The sequence below is a fragment of the Bos indicus genome, chromosome 16 (assembly GCF_029378745.1).
Source record: "Bos indicus isolate NIAB-ARS_2022 breed Sahiwal x Tharparkar chromosome 16, NIAB-ARS_B.indTharparkar_mat_pri_1.0, whole genome shotgun sequence".
Lineage (NCBI taxonomy): Eukaryota > Metazoa > Chordata > Mammalia > Artiodactyla > Bovidae > Bos > Bos indicus.
Window position 1 is genome coordinate 27,937,090 of NC_091775.1, and position 13,296 is coordinate 27,950,385.

Below are 13,296 nucleotides of genomic sequence, written 5' to 3' on the forward strand. Positions count from 1 at the left end.
ACCTAGAATGTTAGGTCCATGAATCAAGGTAAATTAGAAGTGGTCAAACAGGATATGGCAAGTGTGAACATCAACATTTTAGGAATCAGTGAACTGGAATGGGTGAATTTAATTCAGATGACCATTATATCTACTACTGTGGGCAACGATCCCTTAGAAGAAATGAAGTAGCCCTCATAGTCAACAAAAGAGTCTGAAATGCAATACTTGGTTGCAGTCTCAAAAATGATAGAATGATCTCTCTTCAATTCCAAGGCAAACCATTCAATACCACAGTAATCCAAGCCTATGCCCCAACCAGTAAAGCTGAAGTTAAACAGTTCTATGAAGACATACAAGACCTTCTAGAACTAACATCAACAAAGATGTCCTTTTCATCATAGAAGACTGAAATGCAAATGTAGAAAGTCAAGAGATATCTGGAGTAACAGGCAAATTTGGCCCTGGAATACAAAATGAAGCAGGGCAAAGGCTAACAGAGTTTTGCCAAGAGAATGCACTGGTCATAGCAAACACCCTCTTCCAACAACACAAGAGAAGACTCTACACATGGACATCACCAGATGGTCAAAACAGAAATCAGATTGATTATATCTTTTCAGCTGAAGATGGAGAAGCTCTATACAGCCAGCAAAAACACCACCAGGAGCTGACTGTGGTTCAGATCATGAGCTTCTTATTGTCAAATTCAGACTTAAATTGAAGAAAGTAGGGAAAACCACTAGACCATTCAGGTACGACCTAAATCAAATCCCTTACACTTTATATAGTGGAAGTGACAAACAGATTCAAGGGATTAGATTTGATAGACAGAGTGCCTGAAGAACTATGGACAGAGGTTTGTGACATTGTACAGGAGGCAGGGATCGAGACCTTCCCCAAGAAAAAGAAACGCAAAAAGGCAAAATGGTTGTCTGAAGAGGCCTTACAAATAGCTGTGAATAGAAGAGAAGCTAAAGGCAAAGGAGAAAAGGAAAGATATACCCATTTGAATACAGAGTTCCAAAGAATAGCAAGGAGAGATAAGAAAGCCTTCCTTAGTGATCAATGCAAAGAAATAGAGGAAAACAACAGAATGGGAAAGACTAGAGATCTCTTCGAGAAAATTAGAGACACCAAGGGAACATTTCATCCAAAGATGGACACAATGAAGGACAGAAATTGTGTGGACCTAACAGAAGCAGAAGATATTAAGAAGAAGTGGCAAGAATACACAGAAAGAACTATACAAAAAAGATATCCATGACCTAGATAACCACAATAGTGTGATAACTCACCTAGAATCAGGCATCCTGGAATGTGAAGTCAAGTGGGCCTTAGGAAGCATCACTACGAACAAAGCTAGTAGAGGTGATGGTATTCCAGTTGAGCTATTTCAAATCCTGAAAGATGATGCTGTGAAAGTGCTGCAGTCAATACGCCAGCAAATTTGGAAAACTCAGCAGTGGCCACAGGACTGGAAAAAGTCCATTTTCATTCCAATCCCATAGAAGGGCAATGCCAAAGAATATTCAAACTACTGCACAATTGCAGTCATCTCACACGCTAGAAAGTAGTATTCAAAATTCTCCAAGTCAGGCTTCAACAGTACGTGAACCATGAACTTCCAAATGTTCATGCTGGATTTAGGAAAGGCAGAGGAACCAGAGATCAAATTGCCAACATCCATTGGATCACTGAAAAAGCAAGAGAATTCCAAAAAAACACCTACTTCTGCTTTATTGATTATGCCAAAGCCTTTGACTGTGTATATCACAACCAACTGTGGAAAATTCTTCAAGAGATGGGAATACCATACCACCTGAACTGCCTCCTGAGAAATCTGTATGCAGGTCAAGAAGCAACAGTTAGAACCGGACATGAAACAACAGATTGGTTCCAAATTGGGGAAGGAATACGTCAAGGCTGTATATGGTCACCCTGCTTATTTAACCTATATTCAGAGTACATCATGTGAAATGCCAGGCTGGATGAAGCACAAGCTGGAATCAAGATTGCTGGGAGAAATATCAATAACCTCAGACACGCAGATGATACCACCGTTGGGGCAGAAAGTGAAGAGGAAGAGAAAAGCCTCCTGATGAAAGTGAAAGAGGAGAGTGAAAAAAATTGGCTTAAAGCTCAACATTCAAAAAACTAAGATCATGGCATCTGGTCCCATCAGTTCACTTCATGGCAAATAGATGGGGAAACAATGGAAACAGTTACAAACTTTATTTTCTTGGGCTTCAAAATCACTGCAGATGGTGACTGCAGCCATGAAATTAAAAGATGCTTGCTCCTTGGAAGAAAAGCTATAACCAACCTAGACAGCATATTAAAAAGCAGAGACATTTCTTTGCCAACAAAGTTCCATCTAGTCAAAGCTATGGTTTTTCCAGTAGTCATGTATGGATATGAGAGTTGGACCATAAGGAAGGCTGAGCACTTAAGAATTGATGCTTTTGAATTGTCGTGTTGGAGAAGACTCTTGAGAGTCCCTTGGACTGCAAGGAGATCCAACCAGTCCATCCTAAAGGAAATCAGTCCTGAATATTCATTGGAAGGACTGATGCTGAAGCTGAAGTTCCAATACTTTGGCCACCTGATGGGAAGAACTGACTCATTGGAAAAGACCCTGACGCTGGGAAAGATTGAAGGCAGGAGAAGGGGACGATAGCGGATGAGATGGTTGGATGGGATCACCAACTTGATGGACATGAGTTTCAGCAAGCTCTGGGAGTTGATGATAGACAGGGAAGCCCTGTGTGCTGCAGTCCACGGGGTCACAAAGAGTCGGACACGACTGAGTGACTTGAACTGAACTGAAAAATAAAGACATGTTGTCAACTTCAGGATGGGATTTTTTTATTCCAAATATATTCCAAATGCCCGATCCAGCCTGATTGCTAAGAGTGATATTGGCAATAAAGGAAGTAAAAACACAAGTAGCTTCTGATTTAGGCTACCCTGTTTCCATGATTTAATACTGATACAAGGCAAAGGCTTTAGAAAACAGGTCAGATGTAAGTAAACATTCATGGAGCCCTGCTACACCCCCAGGCACTGTGGATTATAGAGACGCAGAAGAGAGTCAGTCCCATGGTGCATATAGGCAGGGCACCCAGGGTTATTACATCCACTTCCGCCCCCACTTACTGCCCACTGCTGGGAGGACAAGGAGCCGTGTCAATTCCCTACCCATCACAACCACCAGGCAGGCTGGGTTTGATTATATCCCCACTGTACAGCTGTGCTAACTGAGGTGGTGCGGCCACAGGCAGACCGTGAAGACCCAGGTCTCCCTGCAGGGCTCTTTGCACTCCAGCTGTGAACTATGTACTGCTGGTGGCAGATCCAGAGAGAGAGGAGAACGGTGGGGAGGAGCATTTCCCAGAGCGCTGCAGGGTGGTGGATTCAGGGGCAGGGCTTGGGGGAGGGGAGAGAAGAGGGCAGGGCCAATGAGTCTGAAAAGCAGGGGTGACCTGGGGTGGGGAGAGCGCAGTGTGGCCAGACCTGATGCCTGCCGGCCCACTGCCGCCTCCTTTCCAAGAAGTATTTGGGGGGAAGGCCTGCAGTCACAAAAGCAAGTCCATGACCCAACCAACCATAGAGTCCCTCACCCCTCCGACTAAAAGACCCCAAGGAGTGGGCCAAGAACCCAACCACCAGACCAGAGGCTTTTTCTGGGATTAAACCAAAGCTGGTTCATGATCGTACCAAGTTGACATCTGGAACCCTAGTGGTCATCTCTTCTGCTGCTTGGAGCCTGCCTGGCACGGGAGAGGGTGGAGCTGGCACACAGAGACCAGCGGAGACGTGACAGGCAGAGAGAGCTCCAGGAACACCTAGATCCCTGGACCCAGCCTTCCCCACGCCAGCGCAGCCCTTCCCTTCCCGTGGTCCAATGGGATGAGCCAACAACTTCCTTTTCCTTAAGTTGACTGAGTTGGACTTCTGAAGCCAGTGACCATAGGAGTTCTGCGTGGTGCATGGTCATGACATATTGCATGAGGTGAATGAAGCCAGAAACATGAACTTCATGGTGGGACAGGATCTGTTTCTGTGGCCTCAGAGGGACACACATGGGTCAACAAGAGAGAGACAGACAGTGCAGGGACAAACAGCAGAGGGACCAGAGAGGTGCCTGCTGTTCCCTGGGTGATGCACCAACCATGAGCCTTCGCCGGAAATGGGCACCACAGACGTGCCCTACAGGGAATCTCACACTTAACAACTTACTCGCTCATGACACAGTGAGGCCTCTAGATCCCCTCATACTGGAGGGACACCGAGTGTGTGGCCCTTGCTAGATCTGGTGAGTGTGGGCTCTGCCAGGAAGATGGAGCATGGAAAGGCTGAGGCTGAAGGGGACCCCTTCTTAGTGCACCAAGGTGCACTAGTCCTGAGGAGGCCTTTTGTCTAGGGGCTGTTTCATCACCAGACCCCCAGTTGATAATGTGTGAAGGCAAACCACCGTGTTCTCTGGCAGAGACTGAGTCACCCAACAAAATGCATACGACACTGTGAGTAATTATCTGGAGCAACTGAACCTTTAGCATTGCAGACTTCCCAATCTTTCATCCTATAATGATGTCTCCAAAGAAAGTTAGCTCCTGGACTGCACACGAGCACAGACTCTGGTGGGAGCCAAGGACTCTCACAGGGTGAGAACTCACATGAAGCTCTCCTAAGAACTAGATTATATATGCTGCTGCTGCATCGCATCAGTCGTGTCTGACTCTGTGCCACCCCATAGACAGCAGCCCACCAGGCTCCTCTGTCCCTGGGATTCTCCAGGCAAGAACACTGGAGTGGGTTGCCATTTCCTTCTCCAATGCATGAAAGTGAAAAGTGAAAGTGAAGTTACTCAGTCGTGTCCAACTCCTAGCGACCCCATGGTCTGCAGCCGACCAGGCTCCTCTGTCCATGGGATTTTCCAGGCAAGAGTACTGGAGTGGGGTGCCATTTCTTTCCCCACATAGCATGAGGTGCAGCCAAAAAAAAATAAAAATGAAAAAAAAAAACAAGAACAAAGCCCTTCATACACTGTCTTGGAAAGATCTCCAAGACATTTTATTAAGTGAAATAATGACAAATAATGGCAAGGTGCCAAACAGTATTTCCTGAATGCTATCTTCAAGGCAAAAAAGAGATACGTATTAGACTATGTTTTAAGATTTGCTTGAATTTGCATAAAGAAATACTGGATGGAATTTAAAAAGGTTGCAAGGAAACAGTAGAATAGATGGAAATATATGGGAAGCCGAATTTTCACTCTGGACCTTTCAGTTGTCATTTTTGAACAGTATGTAATGAAAATAAAAGTAAAACTACAGTGACACAAAGCTGTGTAAAGGACATCATTTTCATTATATAGATAAGCTGTAAAAAAGTAACAGTAATATTTAAAATCTGCATTAGGCCCCACTGCGCTGTGTTGGACTCTGTCAAGCCTGCAAGGCACTGGGCAAGTATTAATTCCTGTCACTCCCTGACAGGTGCCACATAACACCACCTCTTAATCTCTCCACGATCCACCCACTGTTAAAGCCGCCAGGCCCAAGTCTCATAGGCCACACGGATTGCTGCCATTCAGCCCCGGGCATCCACCTTGGGGCCAAGTTGCAGGCCCAGCGCCAAGGTACCCACTTCGATGCTTGTTGCAGCTCCATCTGGTCCACAGGCCCTCTGGCCCCATACCAAGCACCCTTCAGGAAATTGGACTCAACAAGCCTTTCCGCTCGGTTCATTAAAATCCACCAAGGCAGCGCCGGGCTAACCCAGGGCGGCCTCCACGGCGTCGCCCCAGCACTTTGATGTGAGTTGGATTCGGGGAGTCGGGTTCATTTCCTGCTCCTCCAGCCGCAGGCTTCATCAGCAGCACACGCTCACCATGGTAACGCTCTGGCCTCTTTTGGGAAACTCTCTTTCCTCCAAGCTTAAAACTATTCAAAGGAGGATCTCTCCAAGTCAATCAATTAAAAGATACTTACTAAATACCTTTTTCCAAAGTCAACCCATCTACAAGAAGAAGTTGTTAAAAGCGTAAATGTGAAGTTGTGTTTCCCTGAGATGTGTGCTATATTAGGTTAAACATTTCACTTGAAGTAAAAAGGCACAGCACACTTACCAGAACAAGAAGAGGTCAGAACACAACCCCTCTGGGAGCCCTCACCTCGCTCAAAGGCTGAGGACACGGAGGCTGTGGCTTTCAGGGCCTGGGGCACACGAGGATGTGGTACCCGAATGGTTCTCACTGCTTTGTACTCACGCTCCATGAGCTCTGGCTAAGGGGATATTTGCTATACTCATTAAAGGAGAGAACATCGGAAGCATTTAAAATGAATGTCAGTGATCTTCAAAATCATAAAGGTTTCCAGCAGGCTGAAGAGAACAGGTTTGCGGTGCAAGGAGAAAAAAGACAGAGGGGAAATCTCCGGAAAGATAAAGGGCGATGGGGACACGTGGACGCGGAGACTTTGTTTGTTTGGCTGACTTTCAAGCAAGCAGGATTTGTTTCCTCCTGTCTTCGTTTCCAGTTCTATATCCTGCGGCTGTCACCGGCTGGCCGTTTGAAAAGCTGGCGAATTCAATTCAGAGCCATGTTGTCCCTAAAATGTCAGTGTTGTCCAACTCAATGCAGAAACCGTGAGATCCTGGGATCAGGAGGGCTTATGAGATCAACAATGCTAATCTGCTATCAAACAGAACCTTGGTTTCCAACACTTAAGGCTAGAATTTAACAAAACAAAATACATTATTCCTCTAACTTAACTGTGCCTGATTTGGAGGGAATATGGAAGATTGGGAAGTGAAGGTTCTGAATCCCATGATTCCTGGCCTAGGAAAGAAAGCTTGGCTACAAAGCTAGGATTTTTGTTTTCTTACTCATGATAAGAGCATCTATTGTGACAGCAGGTGGCGCTAGTGGTGAAGAATCCGCCTGCAATGCAGAAGACCTAAGGGACGTGGGTTCCATCCCTGGGTCGAGAAGATCCCCTGGAGGAGGAAATGGCAACCCACTCCAGTATTCTTACCTGGAGACTCTCACAGACAGAGGAGCCTGGGCAGGCTGTGGTCCAAGGGGTCACAAAGAGGCTGACATGACTGAAGAAACTTAGCATGCTTAATTGTATACATGTGGCCACTCCACAGGTCGAATCATGTCCATTTACAGGAAACTATTATCAAAACACAGCACAGGGACTCCCCAGCTGGTTCAGTGGCTAAGACTTCGTATTCCCAGTGCAGGAGGCCCACGTCTGATACCTGGTCAGGAAACTAGATCCCTGTGCTGCAACTAAGAGTTTGTATGCCACAGCTAAAGTGCAGCATGCTGCAACTAAAACCCGAAGCAGTCAAATAAATAAATATTAAAAAAAAAAAAAAAAAGGACACAGCTAGCACAGTTATCTGCTGCTGCTGCTAAGTCACTTCAGTCGTGTCCGACTCTGTGCAACCCCAGAGACCGCAGCCCACCAGGCTCGCCCGTCCCTGGGATTCTCCAGGCAAGAATACTGGAGTGGGTTGCCATTGCCCTTCTCCGAGCACAGTTATCTACCATATGCCTATAATCCTAGCTTGTGACTCTAGCATTAAAAAGGGTTAAATGAGCATATGGAAAATCTCTTGGTTAAAAGGAACCAAAGGGAGTTCCAGTATTCCAGACCCAGAGTGGAGAGTGCAGTCTCAAAGACCCATACAGGTGAGTGACAGACCTAATGTCGACGGTCAAGTCTAACAGCGTAATCTGATGTTACTCATCACACACACATCTGCCCTCTCCCAAAACAAATAGGACTCTCCCCAGTGACTCACCCAGGGCACCCTGACAGATGTCTGTGCGCGTGGCTCCACCAACGATAAACTGAGGGCTGGGGCACAATTCCTGGAAACAATCGGGGACAAAACACAAGTCACAAAGATGCCCAGTGATGGTGGCACCAAGGGTGAAGGGGCTTGATCGTCACAAAATTCATGGAAGAAACCCAAGGGATCATCTATTGCATGTACCGCATTTTATCACTGAGGATTCTGAAGCCCAGAGAAGGCAGGAGAGCTGCCCACAGTCACACAGCCAGGGGTGGCAAAGCAGGAGCTGGAGCCCACAGGTCCCCTCGTGAGCAGGCTTTTTATCACTATACATACAGTGTGGGTGTGGGTGTGTGGGTGTGAAGGCGGGGGAGGCAGGAGAAAGGCAAAGGCTGAGATAATGACGGGATAAAATATGATCTCACCGTTCAGACAACACCCCTACTTTTAGGGAGAGGATGAGGCTAATGTTTACACTCTAAGAAAATGCTCTGTGCCCTGCGGACACTCATTGACTCAGTAATGAGGACCCTGTGTGCTGATGGAAACACTGGGGCTTCAGGAAGTGTCTGTCCAGAGAAGAGAACTCAACCTCATTCCCACACCTGCCACCTCCCTGCTCATCTATCTCAGAGTGGCACTTGTCACAGGCAAGCTCATAGCCCTAGAGCTCTATTAGGGCACAAGAAGGCATCCTGTAGGCCTTCTTTCTTTCTGGTTTACCCAGCAAGGATGTACTCAATGCCTGTTCTATACATGGTACTGCTGCTGCTGCTGCTGCTAAGTCGCTTCAGTCGTGTCCGACTCTGTGCGACCCCATAGACGGCAGCCCACCAGGCTCCTCCGTCCATGGGATTTTCCAGGCAAGAGTACTGGAGTGGGGTGCCATTGCCTTCTCCGATACATGGTACTAGTTGCTCCATATCGGGCAGGGGAAAGATGGGAGCATGGTGACACAGAGGGAAAGAACACACGTGGTTCTTGGCCTCAGAGTGCTTTCAGCCTACGTGGGAAACCAAGATAGACATCCATGGTAAAAATCAGAGGAAAGGGACTTCCCTGGCAGGCCAGTGGTTAAGACTGTGCTTCCACTGTAGGGGGCTTGGGTTGGATCCCTGGTTGGGGAACTAAGATCCTGCAAGCCATGCAACATGGCCAAAAAATAAAAATAATAAATAAAAATTTTCTTTAAAAAAATCAGAGGAAAAGCCTAGTGCCTAATACTGCCGTGTAGACCACAGAAAACAAAAGGAGAAAAGGGAGAAATGCCCATGAGGGATTATGCCTGAAAGACTTATTAGATGGGAGATGATGCCTGTGCGTGAGAAAAGCAGAATCTAGGACAAGCTAGTGGTACTAGTCCCGGGTGGCGCTAGTGGTAAGAATCTGCCTGCAGTGCAGGAGACATAAGAGACAAAGGTTTGATCCCTGGGGGGGAAGATCCCCTGGAGGAGGGCATGGCAACCCACTGCAGTTTTCTTGCCTGGAGAATCCCATGGACAGAGGAGCCAAGCAGGCTACAGTCCATCGTGTTGCAAAGAGTTGGACATGACTGAAATGACTTAGCAGATGTGAAGACTGGTTCCCAAAGGAGAGGTGGGTCTGCCTCACCACCAGGAGCACTCTTAGGGGGAAAGGGTGGAAGCCCAAGGGACAAAAAGGAAGCCAGCCTGGTTTTGCTACATCAGGGACTGTCTGACCACAAAGAATGGGAAATATTTCCATCTTACTCCATGAGTGACTGTGTGCTAAGTCACTTCAGTCATGTCCGACTATTTGTGACCCCACGGACTGTAGCCTGCCAGCCTCCTCTGTCCATGGGATTCTCCAGGCAAGCATACTGGAATGGGTTGCCATACCCTCCTCCAGGGGATCTTCCAACCCAGGGATTGAACCCGAGTCTCTTATGTCTCCTGCATTGGCAAGCAGGTTCTTTACCACTAGCGCCACCTGGGAAGCCCATCTTACTCCATAGAGATAAAGAAATGGTGGATCGAAAAGGAAAGGAGAAGCAAGAGAATGATGGGTTGAAGGCAGACAGAGAGAGTGGGTGTGCAGCCATGAGCTGGGATTCTGGGGTTCTGGGACCACGAGGGGCGGAGGCTTCCGAGTGGCAGCCCTAACACCCTTGATTAAAGCTCCTGCCTAAATGGGCAGAGATAGAGCCTTTGGGCTGACTTTTTTTTTCTTCCAAATATTAAAAAAAAAAAAAAAATCATTAACTTGTTTTTTATTTAAGAAGTGTATGCCCATGGGTAAAAAAAAAAATGTAACAGCAAATAATGCTATAAAAACAAAAAAACTCCTTTCACTTTAGATTCCTTGCTGTTAACATTTCTTGTATACCCTTCCAGTAACTCTTTTGATGTAAAAGCATATTTACATATATATGGCTTCCCTGGTGGCTCAGATGGTAAAGACTCTACCTGCAATGCAGGAGACCCAGATTCAATCCCTGGATTGGGAAGATCCTCTGGAGAAGAGAATGGCTACCCACTCCAGTATTCTTGCCTGGAGAATTCCATGGACAGGGCAGCCTGGTGGGCTACAGTCCATGGCATCACAAAGAGTTGGACACGACTGAGTGACTAACACTTTATACATGTACATTTTCTATCTTGTATGTCTTTGCTCAGCACATATAGACCTTTATCATTTCATTGTAAGTACCGTGAGTTATTTAGCCAGCCTTCCAAAGATGGAGCATAGTTCTGCTTGTTTGTTTCATCCTCTAGTGGCAACTTTTTGTTTTTTTAATTTGTCTGCACCAGGTCTTAGTTGCAGCATGTAGGATCTAGTTCCCTGCTGCAGCTAAGTCACTTCAGTCGTGTCCGACTCTGTGCGACCCCAGAGACGGCAGCCCACCAGGCTCCCCCATCCCTGGGATTCTCCAGGCAAGAACACTGGAGTGGGTGGCCATTTCCTTCTCCAATGCATGAAAGTGAAAAGTGAAAGTCAAGTCGCTCAGTCATGTCCGACTCTTCACGACCCCATGGACTGCAGCCTACCAGGCTCCTCTATCCATGGGATTTTCCAGGCAAGAGTACTGGAGTGGGGTGCCATTGCTAGTTCCCTGACCAGGGGTTAAACCTGGGGCCAGTGCATTGGGAGCACGGAGTCTTAATCACTGGATCACCAACTGTCCCTCTAGCAGCAATTTACAGACAGAAGTGGCATGAGCCAAACTAGGGGTTCTAAAAGTGGGCAGCAGCAAATTCTAATCCCAAGTGATCAAGAATATCCCAGAGTCCAGACATCCTCTCTTTGTGGGCAGAAGGTAGAGAGATTTGAAATTTTAATTAATAGAAATGGAGAGACAAAAAGAAATGTTGAATGTAATCTGTTTGTTTAAAAAAAAAAAGGGGGGGAGGGCTGAGAGCACGCTGAACAGAGGTTGGGCAGAATCTCTGCTTAAAAACCTTCTTTAAAGAATCTCCAGCGCCTCATCTCCCGTCCATCCGTCAGTCTCCTGAAGCCGGGCTCCAGTCTCCCAGGGCTCCATGAAACTCCTCTCACCTGAGTCACCAGCACTCACAGGTTGAGCTTCGCTCTCCTCCGTCTCACTGCTCTTTACACTTGATACTCTTGCCTGTTCCCACCTTCTGAAACCCTCCTCTCTTGGCGTCTGTATCCTCACTCGGTCTTGACTTTCTCACCTCTCTACTCCTTGTCAAGTCTCCTTCAAGAGTTCCTCTGCTCTGTTCATCCTCAGGACCAGGGAGCCCCTGAGCTGGGTCCTCAGTCCTGGGCATGACCCCGTCTCATAGAGCAATAACATGCCTGAAACCTTCTCCCTGGGTGATGCCATCCAGACCTGTGGCTTCAGTTACTAACTATAGAATATGCTGATGCTCCCAAAGCACTCCCCCGAGCTGTACGTTCAATTACCCATGTCACACTGTCTATATGGTAGAAGCGCACTAGACTCATACCTAATAGGTCTACCAAGCTCAGCTAAAATGTAAGTTTGGCTTGGAAAACAGAGTGGTTTGCAAAGGCTAGAGACAACAGAAAGCGTTATAACCAGAGTGGTGCTAAGGGGTTCCTGTGTGTGCCCGCTAAGTCACTTTCAGTTCAGTTCAGTTCAGTCGCTCAGTCGTGTCCGACTCTTTGCGACCCGTGTCTAACTCTTTGCACCTCTATGGATCATAGCCTGCCAGGTTCCTCTGACCATGGGATTTTCCAGGCAAGAATACTGGAGTGGGTTGCCATGCCCTCCTGCAGGGAATTTTCCCAACCCAGGGATCAAATACACGTTTTCTTATGGTTCCTGCATTGGCAGGTGGGTTCTTTACCACTAGAGCCAGCTGGGAAGCCCAAGAGGGTTCCGAGGTGATGGACTGCTCATTTGATTACATGTTATTCACTAGCATAACTCAAAATATACACCACCACCCCCCAAGAGAAAACTACCAGGAAATTCCCTGACTTATATGTTGTATGAATCTCTCAGGGGCCACAGAATGTCCTTAGCCTTGCAAGGAGATCACATCTCAGCATTATGCCTGAAGAATATTCCCAAAGTCTTCTCTCCATTACTAACTTTCTATCAGAACTCAGATCAGATCAGAGATACAAAGTAACTTGGCAGTCAAAGATGTTTAAAAGAGGCAAGCCCCTGCAAAGAGGCAGGCTCCCAACTCCCTACACTTGGGACACTATATTTTCTTCTTTAAGAACAAACATGTCTTTTTAGCAATAATGTTTACAATTTCTCTGATAATCAAAACACACCAAAAACTCAATTACTCAAGCATCCTATCAGCCTCTGATGAACAGTCACAAGAGAACCACCGGTATTAGTAATAAATTCAAGGTAGGAAGTGATTTAAATCACACTCTCAGTGATTTGATGACTTGGAAATGCTGCTCCCCAGGATATTAGTCCATGTCTGATAATCTATGTTTGGCAATTCAGGAGCCCTGGCTGTGCGCTTCCGGGAAACCCAATGATGCTGTGACATTCATCAGCAGCAGCATTGATTATGCCCATGGGACTCAGCCCAGCACTCCTGTCCCTCTAGGGTCTGGCCCCATTTGACGTTTCCAGGCTTGCTGTCTGCTTCCCACGGTGCTCTCTCTCCTCTGACTACAGGCCACTGTCGTCCTCTGAACGAGCTCTGAATGCACATCCACGGCCCTGTGCCTCTGCCCACACCGTGCCTTCTCGGTCTTGATCATGACCCTCTTCTTTCACCAACATGCCCTCCCACCTTCAGATGTCTGCAGTAATTAACCTGCCCCAATCCCACAGTCACTTTCACTGTTTCTGCCCTGAACTCCTGTACACTGTGTCCATATTCATATTTCACTCTTTGGACATTTTGTCTTACGGTAATAGCTAGAGACAGCTCATAGAATCAAGCATCTATTACATGCCAGGCACTGGGCTAAATTCATCCTCTCATTCAAACTTCCCAATAACCCAATGAGATAAGTCATATTCTTCTTCTTCTTCTTTTTTTTTTTTGGCCAAATTGCATGGCATGTGGGATGTGGAAT

General features: G+C 46.8%; 1 protein-coding gene across 1 annotated transcript in view; it reads right to left on the reverse strand.

The window, feature by feature from the left end:
- CAPN8 (calpain 8) overlaps positions 1 to 13,296 on the reverse strand; it is a 68,527-nt gene that overhangs the window by 51,883 nt on the left and 3,348 nt on the right. Inside the window, exon 2 of the mRNA XM_070768016.1 lies at positions 7,801 to 7,870. Coding sequence (XP_070624117.1) covers positions 7,801 to 7,870 — 70 coding nt within the window. The remainder of the gene's footprint in view (positions 1 to 7,800; positions 7,871 to 13,296) is intronic.